The sequence below is a fragment of the Phodopus roborovskii genome, unplaced genomic scaffold (genome assembly GCF_943737965.1).
Source record: "Phodopus roborovskii unplaced genomic scaffold, PHOROB, whole genome shotgun sequence".
NCBI lineage: Eukaryota > Metazoa > Chordata > Mammalia > Rodentia > Cricetidae > Phodopus > Phodopus roborovskii.
Window position 1 is genome coordinate 16,069,467 of NW_026125052.1, and position 24,690 is coordinate 16,094,156.

A 24,690-nucleotide genomic window follows, 5' to 3' on the forward strand; every position below is an offset into this window, starting at 1 on the left:
AGAAGGAATTAGTGAGAGAGAAAGCCAATGAGAAAGATCCCCCCAGGCAACTGGGTATTGGCCCAGATGGGCTGTGAGGCAGCCAGGCTGGCCCCTCCTTTGGTACTGCCCATGCCAGCTGCCAGGCAGAGAGGAGTCCCAGAGGAGAGGGAAGCTGGGCAAAGGGGATGGCAGACTTCCAACCTGGCCTTGTCCAACCCTTGGTCCTTGAGGGGGAACTCTTAGAGATGGGGACTCTGATCCAGGCAAAGCTCCAGGGTGCAGGTTTGCTGCCATGGCAAAGTCTGTAGGCAGATGTGAAGTTGAGAAATGAAAAATACCCCTTTCTGGGCACTTTTTTTTTTCAAGGTAGAACCAACTTCAGTTGGGGCGCCTCCTAGGTGACAGAGGGAATGACTAGTTTATGGGCCACAGACAGCTGATGAGGCCGTGATGTGACCACAGTGTGGCCCTGGGCAGACCCCTTCTCTTCTCTGGATTGACATTTCTTACCTGCAAAGGTCGGAAAGGGGGTGGAAAGTTGAAGCATATAGTTGCCGAGGTCTTTCTTGGTCCTGCTTTAAGGGGGAAGGTCACATGGTGGGAGTCATGCAAGGAGAGAAGTGGGGAGACCTTAGAGGTGGGCTTGGCTTTTCTGGAATCCCCAGTTTCTCTAAAGTTTCTCTACAGGGTCATGGAAGCCACACCTACCACACCTGCTGAGCGTGCAAACACACACACACATACACACACACACACACACACACACACACCAGCATGCACTCACTCATCCAATATCATCCAATACTTTTACAGACAGAGAAGGTGACGGCAGAGGTAGTTAGCATCCACAGGTAGTCTTTTTCTTCCCCCTCGTACTCTACACCCACCCCCACCACACCCCCCCCACCCCCAGTTAACGGAGGGTAACAACTGAGGCCCTAGTTTGGGATTTCCAGAGTTCGGGACTTCCCGACACCCTCGGCTGCTCCAGCTCAGCTGTCCCAGGACATTTCCCACCCCCACCCCCACTCTCGGAGGCGCAAGGGAGCACAGACCGGGGCTCCCGAGGGACCCCCCCCGACGGGGAGGTCCTTTGCACGGCGCCGCCCAGCTGGGTGGTCCGTCGGGTCTCCCCCCACCCCCCCGTAGTTGCAGTGCAGTCGCTGGGGAGCCGGCGATCGAGGGCGGAGGCAAGGAGGGAGCGACGGCCGCTGGGAGGGGTGCTGGCGCGAGCTCGCGCGCTGTGTATGGTCTATCGCAGGCAGCTGACCTTTGAGGAGGAAATCGCTGCTCTCTGCTCCTTCCTGTAGTAACAGCCGCCACCGCCGCCGCCGTCAAGAGCCGTCAGGAACCGTCAGGAGCCCGGGCCGGGAGCGACAGCCTCAGGCGTTCCGCAGCACCAGGTGGGTGAGTCGGCGTGGCGTCGCCCTTGACTCGTGGATAGGGAATTTAGGCTGCAGTCGCGTCCCTGGGACCCAGCACCTTAGAGTCCCCTCCGGCCTGACACGGGACAAGCATCGGTCTGGGCTTCGAGTGGGAGCTTCAGAGGGATCAGGGACAAGGAACCCGTGCAGGGGGCAGCCAGAGGTGGACGCACGCTGTGACACCGACGCTGTCAGGCTCCACCTGGAGCGGTCAGACACTGGAGTGTAGCCCGGGGCTGCTCTAAAGACAGTCGATCTCTTAGTCCTCTCTCCCTGACAGCCCCAGACACGTGCCTGAGGAGACTTGGACCTCGAGTGGCGATCACTGCATTGCCCTAACTTTTGGGTTGGAATAGCTTCCCTTCCCAGAAATCGGGAGTGTGGGTCCTAGGCTGGGTGGGAAGAATTTTTGCAGTAGTTTCTAGTCGGGGGGGAGGGGGTGACTGTGGGCCTCTGTCTCTTAAGTTTCTCTTTCGATTTGTAGACCCCTTTAATTTGGGGATGACACGTTGGGACAAGGGGACAGGAAGAGAGGAGGGCATCTGCCTGCCCAGATCTCCACCCCCAGCCTGGAGGGTTCCTTGTTGGAAGGGAAGGGTAGCCATCTCTCTTCCCGCACAGGAAAGCGTGCCTGGGGTGAGGGGAGGAGCCTTGGCCTCACCGCAGTTCTTAGGTCCTTTGGTGGCACTTCAGGACACCGGCAGGCCAGAAAGAAACCTCTGCAAAACAAATGGCTTACCTTCTCCCCTAGGTGAACAGCCATGGCGGGCTGGATTCAGGCCCAGCAGCTGCAGGGAGATGCTCTGCGCCAGATGCAAGTGCTGTATGGGCAGCATTTCCCCATCGAGGTCCGGCACTACTTGGCCCAGTGGATCGAGAGTCAGCCCTGGTAGGTGTCCCATGTCCTGAACCTTCACCTTCAGTGTGGGTCTCTACTATCCAGGCCAAAGGGTCTCCTCTTTGTGGTTTGGTATGACTCTGATTCTATCAGTCCTTGTGCGGAAGGGGTGGTGTCCCCGGGGAAAAGGGAAGAGGGCAGTGGGAACTACCGAGGGGAGAATTTCTAGACTTTGATGCACAGCCTCCAGGAGCAAATTTTGTGGGACTGAAACGCCCCGAATCGCTCTTGGTGTTTGATCTCCTTGGTACAGTTTTTCTCTCTTTGTGTTGTCCCAAGGGATGCCATTGACTTGGACAATCCCCAGGACCGAGGCCAGGCCACCCAGCTCCTGGAGGGCCTGGTGCAGGAGCTGCAGAAGAAGGCAGAGCACCAGGTGGGCGAAGATGGGTTTCTGCTGAAGATCAAGCTGGGGCACTATGCCACACAGCTCCAGGTGGGTGTGAATGCCTTCCTTCTGAAGGAAGCCCCCCCCCCTTAAGCTTTCTCTTCCAACATCAGAACCCCTGGGAGTTTTCCTGGCTTGGCCACTGAGTCACCATGTGACCAAAAGCTTACTGGCAACTTTTTTTCAATTTCCCCCACCCCCTCTCTCTAAGTCAGACCTGTGAGATTCTTTTAACATTATTACAAAGCAAAGGGTGGGAGGGGAGGAGGGAGGAGGGAGGTTGCTTCCAGCAAAGGGGGCGGAGTGGGTGAAGCAGCAGTTTGGACAGATCAAGCTGTAGAGATGGAAAGCAAATGGAGTCAGGTAGACTGCTTTCTTAACAGAGAAAGGAAGGAAAACTGGCATAGTCTAGAAATGAGGGGACAAGGCAAACAGACATTCCCCTGGGACTCGTTTAGAGGCAAGAGAGCTGCTGAAGAGAAGTAGAAATTTCCCTGGAGCAAGAGTGGGATAAAAAGCTTTGAATGAAAGAAAAAGTGGCCTCCCCTTTCCATGGAGGAGGGCAGGGATTTTATGGAAGCAGGAAAGGGGTGTGGGTGGTATTCATGGTCAAGCATTTATCGGAACTCACTTGTATTTCTTAGAGAACCCCTCTTACATCCAAACAGCAGGGTGCTGGGGAAATAAAAACTCATCCCAGAAAAAGGAAGAGACAGCAGAATCCTGAGGGGAAGCAAAATAAGAACCTGGGGTCTGGCGTCTAATGGAAAGTACCTTGATGTTGGCATCAGGCACTCCAGTCTTGACCTCTCTCTCTCTCTCTCCCTCTCTCTCTCTCTCTCTCTCTCTCTCTCTCTCTCTCTCTCTCTCACACACACACACACACACACACACACGTCTCAGGATGCATGCCTAATCTATCTGGACATCAATTTTCCCATCCATGACATGAGAACTGTTTGAGTTTCTGTCATAGGATTCTCATGCTTCAGAGAGTAAAAGCTGGTGGGGAGGTTGGATGAGCTTTCTGTTAGACTGTGAGTTTCTAAGTCACTATAAACTGAGTACGAAGTTCTGGGAGGGGAAGAAGGGCAAAGGAGAGTTGGGGGTGTCTGATAATTCACGGGGCTTCCTGGGAAAAGCTGAGGCTGAGGGAGAGGAAGGGATGGACATGGTAAGGAAGTCAGCGTGGTCAGAACTAGGTGGCCATTGGTGGTTCCTGTTGTCTCCTTTCAGAACACCTATGACCGCTGCCCCATGGAGCTGGTTCGCTGTATCCGCCACATTCTGTACAATGAACAGAGGCTGGTCCGGGAAGCCAACAACGTGAGTGTCTATAGGCATAGGAGAAAAGTTAGGGAGCAATCCACATGACTTCCTCTCTAGATCCCTCCATGTTTATGTAACATGGCTATATGGAGAGCACAAAAGAAATAAAACACAGTGCAAGAGGCGGTATATTTCAGACTGTAGCTAGAGTGACCCCCTGGGGCTAGTCCCTGGCTATACACCTCTATTTCTTCTTTTCTTTCATTTCCTTCCCTTTCTCCTCCTTTCTTAAAAAAACAAGACATCTTATTTTCAACTGTGTGTGTACAAGTGTGCAGGCGTCCTTGGAAACCAGAGGCATCAGATCCCCTGGAGTTCTAGGCAGTTGTGGATGTCTGATATGGGCACTAGGAACCAAATATGGATCCACTGCAAGCACAGTATACATGCTTTTCACCACTAAACCATCTCTCCAGCCTCTCTTTCATTTCCCCCTTTATTTTCTCCCTTCTTTCTTTCCTGACTTCTAACAGTGAAATCCAGGGTGTTGAACATGCTAAGCAAGTGCTCTCAAGATATATCCCCAGCTCCCACTGTTGTAAAATGGGGATAGTAATAGTACTTGCATTATAAGGTCATCGTGAGGATTAAATGAAACCAAATGCAGGCTAAGGATGGACAAGAAAAGGAAATTTTAAACATATACTCAAAGAAATCTTTAAAATAAAGTTTGGGGTGTTTTGTTTTGTTTGTTTGTTTGTTTGCCGGGGGTTGTGTCATATAACTTTAATCCCAACATTTGGGAGTCAGAGGCAGGCAGATTTGTGAGTTCAAGGACAGCCTGGTTTACAGAGTTCCCAACAGTCAGGGTACACAAAGATACCTGATCTCGAAAAACCAACAACTACATAAATATTTAAAAATAATAGCCAAGCGGTGGTGCACATCTTTAATCCCAGCACTCAGGAGACAGAGGCAGGCAGATCTCTGTGAGTTCCAGGCCAGCCTGGTCTACATTCAAGTGCCAGGACAGGCTCCAAAGCTACACAGAGAAACCCTGTCTTAAAAAAAAAAAACAAATAAATAATATAGACATGAAATAAAAATTAAAACAGAGCAGTTTCCACCTAGAAGGAGTCCCAGCATAGACCAGACTGAATACACTGAGTGCTATAGAGAATGTACAGGGCAGCTGACAGGGTGTGTCCTAAGGGGGCAGAGGAGAAAAGAAGCAAGGAAGACATCTGTATCCCCCAAAAAAACAACAGCATATGTTGGGGCAGGAAGGTGTTGGTGATGCCTTATAGTTGGAGACTTTGCAAGTTGTTAATGCCACTGGGGAGTGGAGAACAACCAAATGGGGTGTACCAATGGACAAGGAAGGAGTCAGGAACCAGGCACTGCATCTTCCAGATGCCCAATATCGCATCCTTGAATTGTTGAAACTGCCCACACGAAAGAATCGAGCTGGGTCAGAAACACGCATCCACAATATGGGGTTGAAGTACTTATCTCAGGAGGATCTGCTGCCAGAGTGCTCCAGGCTGATGCAACCTCAAGCGCAAAGGCCCGGAGGCAGGCACACACCGTGATGAGGGAGCAGATGTAGAAAGTACATGTACCTGCTGTGCTTTGGCCGCAGGGAAACTAGGAGGACACAGGCAGAGGCCACCTGCCAGGCTGACGGAAGGAGTTTGGATTTTATTTTAAGAACTCTCAGTTGGAAAGTCCCCAACCACATGGTCCCTTCTGAACCAGATGTTCTAGGAATGTCGAGATTCAAAGAGGCATTCTTGATGTCTCTCCTGCACTTATCCTCTCATGAGAGGTTTGCTTCTTCCCTCCCTCCAGGTGTGAGTGAGGACACAAAGGCTATGTGGGTCCATGGGCCCCGTCTCCTTCTGTGTCCCCAGCACTTAGCACAGTCAGTGATATTGGGTCAGTAGATAACAATGGAACGAGGAGGTGCAGCATCCTTGGGAGGAAGATCATCCATCCACGTGACACCTGCCAGGGTTCAGTTCTAGTTTCTCTGAAGGAAATCTGATGGGCTCTTTCAACATTCTCAAGTGTAAAACCAGATCTGAAACAGAAATGTCTGCCTCCATTATTTTCCAGGCCACTCATTTCCCTCCTCTCTTCCTTTTCTTGGATTGCAGTGTGGACTGTCCTCTGGTCTTCCTTCTAAGCCTAGTTTGGAGTTTGGGGTGTCTAGCGCTCCCCACAGATTCAGGTTCTCTCCTCTCTTTTCTGCCTGGCACACTGCTCCTGTCACTTCCTCTCAATCTATTCTGTCCCCAGTGTAGCTCCCCTGCTGGTGCCCTGGTTGATACCATGTCCCAGAAGCACCTTCAGATCAACCAGACGTTTGAGGAGCTGCGCCTGATCACACAGGACACGGAGAATGAGCTGAAGAAGCTGCAGCAGACCCAAGAGTACTTCATCATCCAGTATCAGGAGAGCTTGCGGATCCAAGGTGAGGCCTGCCTGCATCATGGTCCAGGATGCCATGAGCATCTTGTGGGTGGAAGGGAGAAGGGTTTTGTGATCTCCAGTAGGAGGGGAGGCTCGCCATCCCTAGAGCACTTTGCCCAAAGCTTCATAAGAATCATCATGACTTGCAGGGGCTTTGAGCCTCTGCTGTGATCTTGGCTCTAGGCTAAGCCCTTGGCATATATGATATCAGACAACCTCATGAGGGCATAGCTTGGTGTCCCTGTTTTGCAAGGGAAGTTTATAGAGAACAAATAACTTGGCCTAGGCTGCCTATAAATGGCAGAGTCAGAGCTTAGTTAGAGAGAGTTCATAAAACCCCTGCATCCTCCTAAGCAGGAGACTCCCACTAGTCTAAGGCAGTCAGTGAAATGTGAGTGAATAAAAGGACAAGGACCAAGGATGCCCCAACCAGAAGGAGCACTTGGCATGGAGTCCACTGGTTGAGAAGGCTGAGAAGAGCTAGAATACAAACTTTGCCCCTAGTTGGGACTCTAAGGGGACCAGGTCCTGGAGGCAAGGTGGCTGTAGAACTGCTGTCTCCCAGCTCTGTAATTTGTCAATGGCTACCACAATTAGGGTGTGGGGAAAGAAGAATTATCTCAGAAGGAAGTAGCTCCAGGTACAGTTTGAGCTGTCTGGAGACTGACCCTAGATATAGGCTGACTCCACTGCTCCATCTAGAACAGGCAGGGCCATACTGCCTTTTCCTGTGCCCTTATCCTTGTTTCTTAGAGACTTAGATATCAATTTTAGTCCTTTTGTATGTATTGAGATTTATGAATGTACACTCAAAAGCCAACTACATATACTTACATATACTTGTCAATATAAAATATTTTATCAGTCCCAGAAATTGTAGGAAAGAGTGACTTTTATTTGGTTGAGACAGGTCTTGCTGTGTAGCCCTGGCTGACCTGGACCTCACCCTGTAGACCAGGCTGAACTTCAAAATCATAGCGATCTACCTGCTTGCCTCTGCCTCCTAAGTGCTGAGATTTAAAAGCATGGAAAGGGTACACTTTATGCTCTCTCTATGTATATTTGTCAAAGTTATAAATCTTCCTCTACAAACTGCTTTATAGTAACCCATGCTGCTGAAGATGCCGTGTGTTCATAGTGTTCTCTTTGAAGTATCTCTAATCTCTTCCCTGATTAATCCCATCACCTGTGTTTGGTTTGGAAACGCTTTGTTTGATTTCCATCTGTCTGCTATGTTTAGATATCGCACTTTTACGGGCTTTGATGCTATCTTTTCATTGGGCTCTACTGTGACTAGAGAACATGTCCTGTATGTTCTTGGAACTTACAAACTTATTGAGACTTTGTTATGGCCCAGTATATGCTCTGTCTTGGCGGATCCATCTTGTATGCTTGAAAAGAGTGTGTCTTCTATGGCTGTCTCTTTAAATAGCCACAACAAATTCAATAGTGTTAACAGAAAAGGAAAATAAAGGAAAAAATACTCTGTAATATATTTTTGCAAAGCCTAGTTTAGTGAGTAGAACAGGAATGGCTTTCATATAAGCATGAGCTGTATGACTATGCGCTGGCCAACAATGGAACATGGTTATGGTGTTACATACCACATAGCCTAAGTATGTAGTAAGCCATGACATCTAGCTTTTGAAGTATTCTGATATCTACACAATGACAAATCCCCCAGTGATGCATTTCTCAGAACTTATCCACAACCTTAAGCGACTCATGACTCTATTTGCAAATGTCTTTCGTATGAACCTTGATAAAAGATAGCTGTCTGTTACTTTCAGTCTGTGGGGGTGTCATGTAGGCTCTGGAAGATTTCACTGTACACTTGTTAGCTATCAAGAGTGAAGGCTCAGAGCTGGGGATGTAGCTCAGTGAGTTTAGTAAGGTGCTTGCCTAGAATGATGAGGTCCTGGGTTCAGTTTGTATAAATTGAATGTGGTGGCCCATACCTGTAATTCCAGTCACTGGGTGGTGGGGACAGAAGGGTCAGAGGTTCAAGGTCTCCCTCATAGAAAGTTCAGGGCCATCCTGGGTTAATTACATCCTGTTTCAAAAACAAAAAGGATAGAAGACTCAGGTGTGGTGGTGCCTCCCTATAATCTCAGCATTGGAGTTGGAGAAGGGCTTGAGGCAAGAGGATGGGGAATTTAAAGCCAGCCTGGGCTATATAGTGAAACCACATCCCCCACTCAAAAAAAAAAAAAAAACCATGGCAGGGTAAATATGACCAAAATATATTATATACTTGTGTAAAATTATCAAAGAGAAAATCAAAATTATTTTGAAACAAGAAAATTAAAAAGCCGTTATTACTACCAATTACAAAGTTACCAGTTAAAACCTAAGATTTATTTGCAACGATTTTGCCCCTAGGGCATATAACATTGATAATGTATAGGGAGAAAACATCAAACATTTTGTGAACAAATTATTTTTTTTGGTTGTATTGTTATATTTTCAATATACTATGCAATTTTACCAGTCAAAACGTTTCAAACAAAAGACAAAGTAAAAGCTATGGCAAGGCAATTAAAGTCTTCTGATTTTATGAAAAGTGACTTCCATTTGTGGGTCTTTCTGAGGGTCTCAGATACTCACCAGGGGTTTCTTAGATTTCTCTTTGAGAACCATTGGTCTTGGTCTTTTGATTTTTAAAAGAAAATACATTTACTTACTTATTGTGTGTGTTCATGCATGCATGTGTACATGTTTGTGGGCATATGTACATCACTGCAGGTCGGAGAATTGTTTGTGGGAGCTGGCTCTCTTCTTCTCTAACAATCCACCTCCCCAGATTGATCATTTTTTTTTTAGCTGATTGATCAGCTACTAAGAGAGAGGTATCAAAACACCCTGCCATGATTATGCAATTGTTTACTTCTGTAACGATTTTTGTAGCATTTCCTTTATGAATTTTGAAATTGTTAATCAATGTACATATGGTTAGAATGCTTTTATGATCATTCAGTGATTAGTATGAATTTCTGGTCAGTTGCCAATCATTCTGATGTTTCTGAAATGTTTTTCTTTTTTTAGGCTTTTGAGACAGGTTTGTGCTCTATAGCACAGGTTGGCTTTGAACTCATGATCCTCCTGTCTTAACCTTCCAAGAACCTGGATTGCAAATGTGCGTTGTCATGCTCATTTCTTTCTTTCTTTTGGTAATTATTATTTTTATTCATGTATGTGTGTGTCTGTGCAAGCTGAAAGTACAGGCAGTTGTGAGCTAGAACATGGGTTTTGGTAATCAAATTGGGGTCCTCTGGAAAAACAGTAAGAGCTCTTTGCTTTTTTTGTTGTTGTTGTTTGTTTGTTTGTTTGTTTTGGTTTTTCAAGACAGAGTTTCTTTGTATTGCTTTGGAGCCTGCCCTGGAACTGGCTCTGTAGACCATGCTGACCATGAACTCACAGAGATCTGCCTGCCCCTGCCTCCCAAGTGCTGGGATTAAAGGCACCACATATGCTCATTCTTAAATTTCCTTTTTTTTTTTTCTTTTTTTTTTTTACTTCTTTTTCTCCTCTCTGTGTGTGCATGTGTGCCTGTAAGCACTGGTACCCTGTGCATTTCTGCATGCGGAGATCAGAGGTTGCTATCAAGCATCCTTCTCAGTTTCTCTCCACTGTCATTTGGAGCTCTGAGCTTCAGAGAGACATGCTCCTTCACCCACCTCCCACTCGATGACACTGGGGTTTCAGATGAGTACCCTCATTCTGGGCTTTTATTACATGGGTGCTGGGGATGCAAACTCAAGTCCTTATGTTTGCAAGTAAACACTTGACTCACTGAGCTATTTCACTGGCCCCTTAGCCATGCTTTTAAAAAATTTATAATATATCAAGACTAGTTGTAACATAAAAAGGTTTTATAATGTCGGCAGCGTGCTATTGAGTTTTGCTTTGTATTTTTCCCTTTTTATTTTTAAACTCAGGCAGGTCTCAGCCTTGCTATGTAACTGACAATGACCTTGAATTCCTGGTTTTCCAGCCTCAACCTCCCTAGTGCTGGGATTACAGGCATGTAGTGCCAGCTACTGACAATCCATTTTTAATTGAGCTGTTTCCATTGCCTGTGTACAGATCTAGCTTTGGACTTTGGGTGAGGTTTGCATCCATACGTATGTGGTATCAGTTTGTCTTGTTTATCCTGCTCAGTACTGTAAACACAGAAGGTTGGAAATGTAGTTCAGTAAAAGAACATTCGGCTGGCATGTACAGAACCCTGAATTTGATCTCTAGGGTTACACAAAACACAAAGTACTGGTCTGTTTGCCGAAGGGAAGACCCATTTCCTTCAGTAGAGCCAATAGTTGTCATGGATCTTTTGGCTTCTGTCCCAGAACCCTGTGCGAATGGCCAGGAGAGACCTACATGGAACCTTGAAGGGGAATCTGGGCCAGGGTACTGCCCCTGCTGTCTTCCGCAGGTTGTTGTGAATCTGGACAGTACCCCTCCTGCCTGCCACATTGCAGGAAGGTGGGAACCATATTCCTAAAGTCTAGTTGTGGGCTTGCCCTGGCTGTCTAATGTTGCTTTTGTTTATCCCAGCTTGAGTGTCCCTGGGGCAAGGACCAGGTCAGTGTGACATGGTTCTGAGAGGCCAGCCATGAACTTGAATGAGACCTGCCAGCGTGCACAAACTCTTGACTAGACCTGAGTAAGAATTCAGGGAGACTCAAGGGCCACTGAAGATAGTGATACATCCTAGCATTCAGGGTTGCCAGCAGTGAGGTAGACAGACAGTTTCAACCCTCAATGTGTTTGATGCTGATCTGAGCCGAGCTGCTGAGTTTGTGTTCCCCGACGTGGCTCTGACCCACCATGTCTCTAGTGTAAGAAAGGTACTGGGCTGAGGGATGAGGGTGTAGCTTGGCTGGGGGAATACTCGCTAACATGCAGGAAAGTCGTTCAATTCCCAGTACCACATACAGATGGTTATGGTGGTCCCAGCACTTTCAAAGGCAGGGGCAGGAGACTAAATGCTCAAGATTATCCCCAGCTACTCAGTGAGTTTGAGGCCATCCTCAGCTTCATGATCTGTGTCTATACCCACCCCCGACACAACATACACAGGTACACACACACACACACACACACACACACACACACACACACAGGTAATGGTATTAGGACCTCACTCACCAACTGTTCTTGCCACCTGTAGCTTCCCAGGAGCTAGTGGTGAGTCACTGTCACCTTTCACCTTGTTCTTTATAAGAATCTTATTGATGGCATCCCAGGGGATCCTGGAAATAGTTGTGCCTGTCTGTCCATCTGTCTCTCCTTCCTTCTTAGTTGAGTGCTCAGCTGAGCTCGGATTCATTGCTCCTGGGAAAACAGCTGAACCAAAGGGATGAATGGATGAGATGAAAGAGCCAGGGTCTCTGGGTAGGGCTCCTGTGTCAGGGATGGGGCTGAGGAAGGCTTGTCTCTGTGACCCTTCATTGCCAACTGTCGTTTGTCTACCAATTAGGACCAAACTGTGTAGATCTTCCATGCAACAGGCAGTTCTCAAGAAGAAAAAAATGTATCATCATTTTTTTCAATCTCCATAATAGCCTGCTGTGCCAGTGTTAGGATTCTCCCCCTTTTACAAATAGGGAAACTGAGGCACAGGAAAGGAAGGTATTTGCCCATCATCACCCAGCTTTTAAACAGCAGGGCGTCTTGTACCTATCTCCAAGCCCTGTGGGGAGGGCCTGCTGACAGCCATGTGGGGCAGGCAAGGGCCACCAACCACATGGGACCCTCTTCTATTTCATTCTGGACACCCCCTCCCACTGCTCAGGGGAGATTCATCCAGGAGGTTTGTGAGCCATTCTAAGGGATTATCACTGGGCACTCATGCCTGGTAGGAGCCTTGCTTTGTCATTGATGGGATGTCTGACTCTGAGGAACTCACTCTAGAGCATGAGTGCAGACCCTCCAGACTTCCCACAAGAGATGACGGTGGTGGGTGCCCTGTCCCCTCCTCCAGCTCAGTTTGCCCAGCTGACCCAGCTGAACCCCCAGGAGCGCATGAGCCGGGAGACAGCCCTCCAGCAGAAGCAAGTGTCCCTGGAGGCCTGGCTGCAGCGAGAGGCACAGACCCTGCAGCAGTACCGTGTGGTTAGTGGGTCCTGCATCCCTCTGCCCCTGGGAGGGAGCCCTGTCACCCCAGATTCAGGGCACCCACCAGGTAGGGGACAGAGCCAAGCCGAGAACAGGTCCCCTCTTTCCTGGGGTGCATGTGGGGTGGAGCAGGTGGAGAGGGCCTGTGGGCTGCTCCCCGGGAGCCAGAAGGCTGCTGTGCCCTCCCTCATGCAGGAGCTGGCTGAAAAGCACCAGAAAACCCTGCAGCTGCTGAGGAAGCAACAGACCATCATCCTGGACGACGAGCTGATCCAGTGGAAGCGGAGGCAGCAGCTGGCCGGGAACGGGGGGTCCCCCGAGGGCAGCCTGGACGTGCTGCAGTCCTGGTGAGGGCGAGAGGTGGGCAGGGTGGGCGGGGGCTTGGGCAGTGGTGCCAGCTGCCTCGTCTGTCCTTCCGTCTGTGACAGTTCTCACTCTGTCAGTGTCCTGGCTCCTGATGGGACTTGGCTCCTCAGTCCCGTGCCGCCTCCCCCAAGGGACAGTGGTGCCTTGGAATGGGCAGGGCTACTCTTGAGCTGGTTGGTTCCAAGTTGGGGCCACCCTGTCTGTCCTCTGCTTTTGCAAAGTGGGACTCTGCTCTGTGCCTGTGCAGGGTAGTGGTGGCCAATGCCAGCACCTTGAGAGGAGCTGTGGCTTTGTTGGGAGGGAGGAGCAGTGTCATGTGGCCTCGCCCCCTGGCCTGTGCTGGGACAGAGGCCACTGTCCCTCTGAGGGCCCTGGCTCCTTGCAGGTGTGAGAAGTTGGCCGAGATCATCTGGCAGAACCGGCAGCAGATCCGCAGGGCTGAGCACCTGTGCCAGCAGCTGCCCATCCCAGGCCCCGTGGAGGAGATGCTGGCCGAGGTCAACGCCACCATCACAGACATCATCTCAGCCCTGGTCACCAGGTGACTGCTGCCTCCCTGCCATGCTCACAGGGACATGGCAGTTCCTGGGTGGGCATGTTGAGGCCCGGGAGCTCTGCCCCAGTCCTGCTCCTCCAGCCCAGTGTGTGTTGGGGACACTGCGGGAAGCACCATGGAGTCCAGCCTCCCTCACATCTGTCTCCAGTCCCCATGTCCTCCCCGGGATCAGAGGCCAGGCCCCTCCTCCTCTGCCCGTCTTCCTTCCTAGTGGGCTCCACGGGAAGGTCCTCCCCTCCTAGCTGGCCTCCCAGCTCTGTCCCCTGAGCCAGCATCTGGTCAACTGTCTGGTCCCTGTGCCCCCTGCAGTACATTCATCATCGAGAAGCAACCTCCTCAGGTCCTGAAGACCCAGACCAAGTTCGCAGCCACCGTGCGCCTGCTGGTGGGTGGGAAGCTGAATGTGCACATGAACCCCCCGCAGGTGAAGGCGACCATCATCAGTGAGCAGCAAGCCAAGTCCCTGCTCAAGAACGAGAACACCCGCAAGTGAGTGTGATTGTCCCTCCCTGCTGGGTTTGGATGCAGCTTCTTTTGCTCAGGTGGGGTCTGTATGGGGGCATAGCTCAACTTTCATCCCTTCCAGGCATTATGGCTCTCCATAATACAGCCTTCTCCCTCAGTGTGCTTTCCCAGCTTTGGTTGTGTCTGACCTTTAATAGGGCAGCCAACATTGAACTGCCACATAGTCCAATCATTTGTGCTGAGCAGTAGGTACACGGCTGTGATCCAAAGAGCACTAGCTTCTTTCCAAACTGGACCACTGACCTGCAGAGTATACTGCGTTCAATGAACTGTGATTGCAGGCACAGCTATGGGACCACACACACACACACACACTCATGTTGCTGGTGATTGGTTGATATTTAAAGCCTGGAGTGGCTGGGTTAGCACACCCTTGTATTTCCAGTTATTTGGAGGCAGAGGCAGGAGGATCAAGAGTTCAAAGTCATCCTCAGCTCATTAGTTACCTGGAGGCCTGCTTGGACAACAAAAGACTCTGTCAAAAAAACAAAAACAAAAACAAAACAAACTCACTACAAAGTCAGCCAGGTGTGGTGATGCACACCTTGATCCCAGTCTTGGGAGGTAGAGGCAGGTACATGTCTGTGAGTTCAAGTCTGGCCTACGTAGTTTCAGGCCAGTCAGGGCTACATTCATAGTGAGACTCTGTCTTTAAAAAGAGAATACACAATAAAAATCCTTATGAGTACTATCAGGGCAGCAGTTGGCGAGAGGGGTTGTCTGTTTGTTTTTCAGGTAGAACCCACATGTTGAGCTGTAAGAGTGTAGAGAGGCACATGAGACCCAAGAAACCGGTCCTGAAAAGCTACCCATGTAGCGCTTACTTACATGCCCCATTGGAGTGATGCAGGAGGCTAGCCCCATCTTTGATGGTCCCATTAAAAACTGGTCTCCCAGGCCCAGAGATGTCAGTTATCGACACATGCCTGCCTAGTGTGCACAGAGCCCTGGGTTTCCACCCTGCACCGCACTATGGAGCTGGGCTCCTCTCTCTTTACAGTGATTGCAGCGGCGAGATTCTGAACAACTGCTGTGTCATGGAGTATCACCAAGCCACAGGCACCCTCAGCGCCCACTTCAGGAACATGGTGAGGCCAGGGCTGCCTTGGAGAGGAGGTCTGTCCAGGGCAGGGGCTCAGTGGCCCTTTATCCCAGTCTCATGCTGGTTTCCTGCTTTGCAGTCACTGAAAAGAATCAAGCGTGCCGATAGGCGTGGTGCGGAGTCCGTGACGGAGGAGAAGTTCACAGTCCTGTTTGAGTCTCAGTTCAGTGTTGGCAGCAATGAGCTGGTGTTCCAGGTGAAGGTGAGGCTCTGGCTACACCATTCATGGGGCCAGCCAGCTTAGTGAAGGGACCTGCCCACAGTTACCGGCTGCTGGGGGAGAGCTGCAGACTGAGCTGGCTGTGATGCTATACAACTGTAGTCCTGCCCGTCCAGAGGACCAGAGTTCAATTCCCAGTACCTACATGGCAGCTCACAACCATTTGTAATTCCAATTCCAGGGAATCCAATGCCCTCTTCTGACCTCTGTGGGCAATGCATGAATGTAGGGCACATACATGCATATAGACAAAACACCCATACAAAATAAATATTTAAAAAAAAAAAAAGAGCCGGATGTTTCAGCAGTATGTAAGAGCATTTGCTGTTCTTGCAGAGGACCCAGGTTCTGTTCTCTGTACCTATACAGGACGGCTCACACCCACCTTTTAAAAACAAACAAAAATGTGGAGCTTGCAAGATGACCTTGTTGGTGCAAGCTCTTGCTGTACAAGCCTGACAACCTGAATTTGAACCCTGGAACCCACATTAGATGGGGAAATAATTGTCCTTTGACCCATACATGCTGTAGTACTCTCTCTCTTTCTCTCTCTCTCTGTGTGTCTTTCTCTCTCTCACACACACACTTATAATAATAAAATGCAATTTAAGAAGCAGGCTAGGAATCTATCTAGTTGGTAAAATGTCTGCCTAGTATGCAGGAAGCCCTGGGTTTGATCCCTAGCACCATATAAAACCAGGAATAGTGGTGCATGCCTTTAACCCAGAGATATAGGCAGGAGGATCAGAAGTTCATGGCCATCCTCAGGTACATAGGGAGTTCAAGGCCAGCCTGGGATACATGGGGCCCTGTTTACAAAACAAGTCAATAACAAAAAGAATACCTAATATGATACAATACAAAATACCACAGGGCTCTAAGTCTTGTTGCCTCCGCCCAGTTACCTTGCAATGCCCTGAGAACCCACGTGGATCCTGCTGGGACCTTTTTGCTGTGTTCATTAGCATATTACTTGGGCACTAGGCTGAGAAGGAATACATCCTCAGTTCTGTTTTTATTTTCGAACAAAGTCTTGTTATATTAGACTAGCCTTGACTTCTCAGTCCTTCTGCCTCCATCTTCCAAGCACTAGGATTGGAGCATGAGCCAGCAAGCCTAGCTTATGTTGGTCCGGTTTTGCTTATGCTTAGGACTGTTAGGAAGGCTTGTGGCTGAATGGTGGGTGTGTGATAAGGGATAGGAGTCTTGGTTATGCAGAGGACATACTGTGTTGAAACTCTTCAACTCTTACTCTATCACTTTCATAGACCCTGTCTCTCCCTGTGGTAGTCATCGTTCATGGCAGCCAGGACCACAATGCTACTGCCACTGTGCTATGGGACAATGCCTTTGCTGAGCCGGTGAGTTCTCTTGGGCTCTCCATCTTGGCCCTTGAGCCCTAGAACTGTCCTTGGGTTAGACCAACTCCATAGACCCCAGAGCTGAGCTGGGGGGTGAGGTGGCAGGGTGAGGCGTGTGCCTGTCTGCTGGTCTGGCCAAAGGCCCTGGCTAGGTTTTGGGACTCAGAATTGCCTGGTCTCTCCAAGGAATGGGACTGGTTTCTGGGCCTGGTCTTTGCTTTCCTTTTGTCCTATGGCTGAGGTCCCTACCACTGTCCTCAGTCCTGTGGTCTGGGCCTTTGCTTCTGCTGAACCTCACTACCTACCTCTTCCCTTCTGCTTTTCGTTCCCCTTTGTGTTTGTGTATTCTTTCTGGATGATTCTCAGCCCTTTCTGTCCCTTAATCCCTGCATATCTCATGTGTGTGTGAGTGTGTGTGTATATGAGTGTGTGCGTTGTGTGTGTGTGAGTGAGTGTGTGTGAATGAGCGTTGTGTGGGTGTGAGTGTGAATTGTGTGTGAGTGTATGTGTGTGTGAGTGTGTATGTGAGTGTGTGTGTATGTCAGTGTGAATGAGAGTGTATGTGAATGTGTATGTGTGAGTATGTGAGTGTGTGTGTGAATATATGTATGTATATGAGTGTATGAGTATGTGTGTATGTGTGAGTGTGTGTGAGTGTATGTGTGTGAGTGTGTGAGTGTGTGTATTGTGAGTGTGTGAGTGTATGTGTGAGTGTGTATGTGTGTATGTGTATATGTGTGAGTGTGAGAATGTGTGTGTGTGAGTGTGTGTGTGAGTATATGTATGTGAGTGTATATATGTGTGTGAGTGTATATATATGTGTGAGTGTATGTGTGTGTGAGTGTGTATGTGTGTGAGTGTGTATGTGTGAGTGTGTATGTGTGTGAGTGTGTATGTGTGTATGTGTATATGTGTGAGTGTGAGAATGTGTGTGTGTGAGTGTGTGTGTGAGTATATGTATGTGAGTGTATATATATGTGTGAGTGTATGTGTGTGTGAGTGTGTATGTGTGTGAGTGTGTATGTGTGAGTGTGTATGTGTGAGTGTGTATGTGTGTGAGTGTGAGTGTGTGTGAACATTTCCAGCTCTCTCAGTCTGCTTTTTCTTCTCATCCTTCTCTCCCTCTCAGGGCAGGGTGCCATTCGCCGTGCCTGACAAGGTGCTGTGGCCGCAGCTGTGTGAGGCGCTCAACATGAAATTCAAGGCCGAGGTGCAGAGCAGCCGGGGCCTGACCAAGGAGAACCTAGTGTTCCTGGCACAGAAACTGTTCAACAGCAGCAGCAGCCACCTCGAGGACTACAACAGCATGTCGGTGTCCTGGTCCCAGTTCAACCGGGTGAGTGGCCAGCCGCCAGTAGCTCTTACTCCAATCTTTCCAAACGTTTGCCTGCGGGAGTTCCCCTGCTACCTGCCAGAGACCATCAGGGTCCTATCACGCTTTCTCTTATCTTGAAGTCAGGCTACCACCCTCTGAGGCTAGCATCCGACCCTCGACCCCAACCACACTCCCTATAATCAGGAGAGGCTGGCTCTCAGACAGTCAGACAGCAAGAATGCAAGCAGAGGCCATGAGGCATTATGTTCATTCAGTCATGGAAGCCAAAGTAGGCTGAGAGGACCCCGAGCAGGGATCCATTCATGGGCTTACCACTGATTTTTAGGCCTTGTCTGTTCTTTGTGCTCAAGTTTCTCCATCTATCTGTGAAAGAATAGGACTTTGTTGGGTTTTTCCAGCCTAGATAAGTCTTCATAGCCTCTATCCCCACTCCCGGGGTTGGCCCATGTACATGAGACCTTGAGTGGGGGCAGGCGGGGAATCAGCACAGGGCCCCCTGAGGAGAGTTGGGGGCAGGCATGGAGGGAGCTAAGGGCACTGACTCCTGGGCTACTATGACGTGGGGTGTCGTGGGGTTCACAGGAGAACCTGCCAGGCTGGAACTACACTTTCTGGCAGTGGTTTGATGGGGTGATGGAGGTCCTAAAGAAGCATCACAAGCCCCACTGGAATGATGGGTGAGGAGCAGGGCCCTGGGGGCGGCAGGTGCGTAGAGGGCTCTGGGAATGGTGTCTGCTTACCCAGCAATGACATCAAATGTACCAAACACCCAGGGCCATCTTAGGCTTTGTGAATAAGCAACAGGCCCATGACCTCCTCATCAACAAGCCAGATGGGACCTTCCTATTGCGCTTCAGCGACTCAGAAATCGGAGGCATCACCATCGCCTGGAAGTTTGACTCCCGTGAGTTCCCATCTCCCTGTCCCACACCCAACCCCATGAGCTGTCTTCCATTTCCTCACTGCCATGCCCCTTTCCTTAGCAGTCACCCACTTTCAGGAGAGGGAGGTACTGAGCTCAAGGCATGGGAGGTATGGGAGGGAAGTGGCACCTCTCCCCATCACTTTTGGTCTCCAAGAACCTAAAAACCACGCATTCCACAGACATGGGATGCCTGGTGAGTTTCTGCAGCTTCATGTGGTTCACATCTCTCCCATGCCCAGCTTGCTGAGTGTAATGTTCTAGATGAGCTCCCCTGCATGGAGGAGCAGGAAGGCTGGGTTTGCAGTGCACGGGAGGCCAATGCATGCTGGGAAAGGCCCTCTTGTGAGGGCAGCTTGTGGAATGAATTATCCCTTTCACAGCCGACCGAAACCTCTGGAATCTGAAGCCGTTCACCACGAGAGATTTCTCCATACGGTCCCTGGCTGACAGGCTGGGGGACCTGAGCTACCTCATCTATGTGTTCCCAGACCGACCCAAGGATGAGGTCTTTGCCAAGTACTACACTCCTGTACTTGGTGCGTCCTGCTTCCAGGAGGGCTGGGCAGGGGCATCTCCTCTGTGGGCTTTGGGTCTCTGGCATGGAGGGTTTCAGGGCTCACACCTGAGGTGAGAAAGTGAAACCTGCCCCCAGCTTGTTTCTATGCTGTGCAGACAGCTAAGTTCTCAATTCTACCTTAGCTGAGAGGGGTCGGAATTATTGAGGGGGGAGCGGGGGTCGTTCCCACGAAGAGTTGCTTAACTGCCCCTCTAGTCAGCAGCTCTTGCCACTTCCCACACCCCCGCAACTCACCCCAAGTTAAACAGAGGAGCAAAATGGACGGGCTCTTCTTTTCTAATTCTCGGGTCCACTGGTGGAGTTTACATCCTGTTGATGCCATTTGCTTGGCAGGCATGCAAATGGCCAGGAAAGAAACCAGGGGAGGGGATAGGATAGCAGCCAAGGGTCCCAGTGGCCCTCTGGCTGGATCTATAAGCAGGGGTTTATTGGAAGCCCTTGGGAACTTTCATCCCTGAGAAAGCTCCAGGGTGGTGTGGGCAGGGGGCTGATGGCATGTTGTCCTCACTGTGTCCTTCCCCCTCCCCCTACAGCAAAAGCAGTTGATGGATACGTGAAGCCTCAGATCAGACAAGTGGTCCCCGAGTAAGTGTCCAGAGCCCAGCTCTGGGTCTCCTGTTGCCTCTTCATCCCTTGCTTGCTCTTCTTTTAATACTAGGTAATGTGGCTTGGCCCCTGAGGAGGAAAGATTCAACTGTACTGAGATGGTACCCAGAACCCCTGAGCTCCAGACACCAATGGGGACACTTTGACCAGAAGTCCCTGTCCTGGTGTTGCTGGCCTCTCTGGCCACTGAGGCCGTGTTCTGCTTCCTTTCACAGGTTTATCAATGCATCTGCAGATGCTGGAGCTAACGCCACCTACATGGACCAGGCCCCTTCTCCAGTAGTGTGCCCCCAGCCGCATTACAACATGTACCCACAGAAGTAGGTCCTGTTTTCATGGGGATCCATGGGGAGGAACTGGGGTTTGGCCTCAGGCTGGACACCTGGAGGACTGAGGGACAAAGGAATCCAGAGGCCCCCTGGATTTGACTCCATCCAGCCTAGGCCCAGAGTCCAGCCTGGCCCAAGCGAAAGGAAGGTGAAGTCGGCTAGGAAAAAACATGGAGCATTACGAAGTTAGACAACTAGGGTCCTGCCCTCATTCTGGTACAGTCTATGTGAGCCTGAGAAGTTTTTCTTGGATGCACGGTTCCCTCATGTGCAAATTAGAGGTGACAGGTGCTCCTGCCCCACGGAATCGGGATGAGAATCGAATGAGATGGTGCCATAAAATTTTTCCATATAGAGTTGTCAGAAGGACTCGGGACAGTGTCACTATTATTGGAGTGGTTATAAGGTGGGAACAGAATGGAGTGTTGAATCCTTTCTAAACTACAGTAGCCTAGGCTGGATGGCTGGGACTAAGGAGGTAGCACATTGCAGTTGGACCACCACATATGTGGAAACCACAGAGATTCTTTTAATTTTAAAATGTGTGTGTGTGTGTGTGTGTGTGTGTGTGTGTGTGTGTGTGCGCCTGTGGAGGCTAGAACAGGGCATCCTGTAGTTGGAATGCCAGGCAATTGTGAACTGCCTATATTCTTAAGTTTTAAAAATACATGTGTGAGGGGGTGGGGAGGGGGTGATAACTTGTGTGAATCAGTTCTCTTCTTCCTCCATGTGGGCTCTGGTATTGAACCCAGGTCACCAGGATTGATTTGTTGGCAAGTGTCACTGAGCCGTATCACCAGCTTCTGCTTTTTTTGTTATTGCTATTTATGTATATGGTATGTATCTATGTGTTTATGTGGCTCTATGCATATGTGCCAATCTGAGTATGCGCATGTGCAGGCCAGAGGTCAACATCAGAGACACTTTTCAGTTACCTCCCACCTTATTTTCTGATTCTGTCTTTTGGTGAACCTGAAACATATCCATTTGTCTAAGCTGGCTGGCCAATGAGTTCTAAAGATCCTCCTCTCTCTGCCTGCCCCCCCCCCCAGTGCTGGGGTTACAGACACACACTGCCACACCCAGCTTTTTATGTGGGCGCTACAGATCTTAACTCAGGCCGTCATGCTTGTGAAGCAGTCTGCTGACTGAGCCAGCCTCCTTTTAAAGTTCTTACCAGCAATGTGCACTATACAAAGTGATATTACATGATGGCATTAGCATTCAGGAGCTAGGCTCTGATTCGACTGGGTCTATGTAGCCCTGGCTGGCCTGGAACTCACAAAGGTCCACCTGCCTCTGCCTTACAAGTGGGAATGCTGGGATTAAAAGCCTGCTCCTTCACACCCAGCCAAGACCTAGATTCTGATTCTAGCTGCAAGTGGCCCAGAACAAGCTTCCTTACTCCTAATGCTTGCCTTAAGGTGGTCTGAGGATTAGCGTTAAGTGGCCAAAAGCTACTGCGGTGGCTTGGTAGATGGTTTGGGATTATAAGGCAGTGAAGGACATCACAGGTGAACAGTACAGCCTGCCGGCCAATCACACAAGAGTGCAGGTGAGGGAAAATGAACTCCTCGAGATCATGATGTGAAGCAAGAGATATGAGAGGCAGTAGACCATCTTCTCACGACCCAGAGACTACTGTCCAGCCTGGTGGGAGTTCCAGCCAGAGTGCTGCTGGTCCTGTCCTTAGGAGACTCCAGTATTTGTGGGGAGCAGACTAAGGACTCTCTATGGGGGTTTGGAGCCATGAGACCTGCCGGTTTCCCCAACATTCCTCTCTTTGCCAGCCCCGACCCTGTCCTCGACCAAGATGGAGAATTTGACCTGGATGAGACCATGGATGTTGCCAGACACGTGGAGGAACTTTTACGACGGCCCATAGACAGTCTTGACTCCCGCCTCTCCGCACCTGCTGGCCTCTTCACCTCTGCCAGAGGCTCCCTGTCCTGAACGCTGGAACGCCTTGCTTCTCTTGGAAAGCCACCTTTGATGTGAAGAGCCCATGTCAGTTGTGACTGTAGTATCTCTGTATATTCCGACAGCTTGGAGTGCATATGTGTTGGTGCAGTAAGCAGCGGCAACGCCACCTTGCCTACACAGCTCTGGGTCCGTGGCTAAAGCAGTGGTGCACTTTTTGTTTAGGCCTCCAGGGCCCCGGGTTTATCAAGAGAGCTGGATCTATCATTCCAGACAAACCTATTTCCCCCTGTGTACTTTATCAGTTCAATGGCTACTGAAGTGAAGTAATTCTAGAAAAGGAGGCAGGGTTAGGCAATTAAATTGGAGTCTCACTACTGAGCTAGAAACTTCATCTGTATTGGTGTGTACCTGTCCTCTTGCACATGTGGTAGCCTAATCGATGTTCTCCCTCCAAAGGGAGAGGGGGGTTCACTCTTGGTACACATTACACTTGAGTGGCTGTGGGCTGCAGACTTTGGGACTACTCCGTGTGCTTAGGCTGCAGCCATGAACACAGCAGCCCTGGGTTAATCTGAGTCAGGGCTACCACAACTGAGTATGTCAGTTCTTGGGTTTTTATCTTCGAGCCAGTGTGGACATGAACTTCCAGTCTGATGGCCTTGTCCACATTCCCAACATCCCTTTTCCCCCATCTAGTATCCTCATCCTTCCATTTGGGCTCAGCTTTCTTGCTTTTGGTTTTTGTTTTGTTAGATAGGGTTTCCCCATGTAGCCCAGGCTGGACATGAATGATCCTCTTGCCTCAGCTTCAGGAATGCTAGGATTACAGGCATGTACAACCATACCTGGCTCTGGTCTTTCTTCATTTATTGTTTGCAACCTTGCTTATTATCAGAAAGGAGGGGAATATTAAATGTTGGGGAATAGACATAGGGAGAAAAATCTATGGCACAAGAAAAGCAACAGACAGCATAGTCTGCAAGGTCAGGCAGAAGCACTCAGTTGGGTCCACTCTGCCGGGAGGTGGAACCTGGAACAGGCCTTGCACTGTTGCATCATGGGTTGTGGTCTAGGAAGGCCTCACCAGCTCCTCCCTCTGAGGCTCTAACAAGGCAGCCAGGGCTGGCTGACTAGGAGTCCCTGGTTTTAGTCTTTCTGAAAGGAGCAGAGGCTGAGCAGAAGGATTTTTTTTTTTATACATTGTACATAGACCTCACATTTATGTAAACTGTTTTTGAATAAAATTTTTGTTTGTTTTTCTTGTTGTTTTGTAATTTACCAGCCTGCCTCCTGTTTTAGTGGACTAGCAATAGTGGGGTGATGGGCTTCTCCGGTTTGTTCTGGAGTCACCTCTACTCCCTTTGCTGTGATTTCAAGGATGCTGCTTTCCTAGAACAGTGTCAGAAAGCTAAAGAACTGGCGTGTGTGTGTGTGTGTGTGTGTGTGTGTGTGTGTGTGCGCGCGCGCGCGCATGTGTGTGTGTGTTTGGGGATGCATACTCAGGAAAACAAGGACTCAAGGGCTTGGGGAAAGAAGATACAAGAACAGCTGGGAGAGAAACCCAGGTGAAGAGCAAAGCTATAGTCCAGGCTGCCACTGAAGGATCACTGGGGATGGTGCCTAAGAGACCCAACTTTCCTGTGGCCAAGGACAGCAGAGAGCCTGGACAATAGCCCATTCTCCCCTGGCCTCTTCCCAGAGCCCAGTAGGTGGCACCATCCAACCGCTGTGGTGGCCTGACAGAGTAAAGGAAGCTGACCAGGACAGAGAGAGGCCTGCTGGATCTCTGTCACCAGGTACAGTTAGTCCAGGGCCTGGGCCTGGGGCCTTGGACACAGAAGCACAACCCTTTGGGTCGAGTTGGGGCATAAGGAACTGTGACAGGTTACCTCAGAGCGCAAAGGGAGCATGGGTACAGGAGCTCAGTTCACCCTGCCCCAGTGAGGCCCAGGGTGGCTGGGGGGTGGGAAGCAGGGTCTGCCCCCAGCTCAGCCTCACTAAACAGTAATCTCTGCTTCCATCTCTGCAGGGGGAGTGGGGCATCTCACAGAGGCTCTAAGAGCTGGGCTCCAAGGTACTGTGGCCTTTCCCTGAGTTGTCACTGTTGACTGCCCGGGGGCCCTGCAGCCAGCAGCCAGCAGCCAGCAGCCAGGGAAGTGGCTGCCAGTTGTCCCCACTGATGGAACTGAAAAGAAAGCGATAATGGGCTGACTGTGGAAGGAGAGGCCTGGGTCTACACCCCAACCCCCCTCCATTAGGCAGCTTATCTGACTCCAGAACAAACACAGCAGCTTTGAGAGGGTGGAGGGAA

General features: G+C 49.9%; 1 protein-coding gene across 1 annotated transcript; it reads left to right on the forward strand.

Annotated features, from left to right (window-relative positions):
• Positions 1 to 1,146: 1,146 nt before the first annotated feature.
• Positions 1,147 to 23,657, forward strand: LOC127216372 (signal transducer and activator of transcription 5A). The gene is made up of 19 exons (XM_051177033.1): positions 1,147 to 1,385; positions 2,158 to 2,295; positions 2,584 to 2,740; positions 3,929 to 4,018; positions 6,263 to 6,437; positions 12,420 to 12,550; positions 12,749 to 12,900; positions 13,305 to 13,460; positions 13,785 to 13,964; positions 15,001 to 15,088; positions 15,182 to 15,304; positions 16,591 to 16,683; positions 17,813 to 18,019; positions 18,602 to 18,696; positions 18,793 to 18,923; positions 19,325 to 19,480; positions 20,055 to 20,106; positions 20,343 to 20,447; positions 22,247 to 23,657. Exons 2-19 carry the CDS (start codon positions 2,168 to 2,170, stop codon positions 22,407 to 22,409), a joined length of 2,382 nt encoding a protein of 793 aa, XP_051032990.1. The 5' UTR covers positions 1,147 to 1,385; positions 2,158 to 2,167; the 3' UTR covers positions 22,410 to 23,657.
• The last annotated feature ends 1,033 nt before the right edge of the window (positions 23,658 to 24,690 follow it).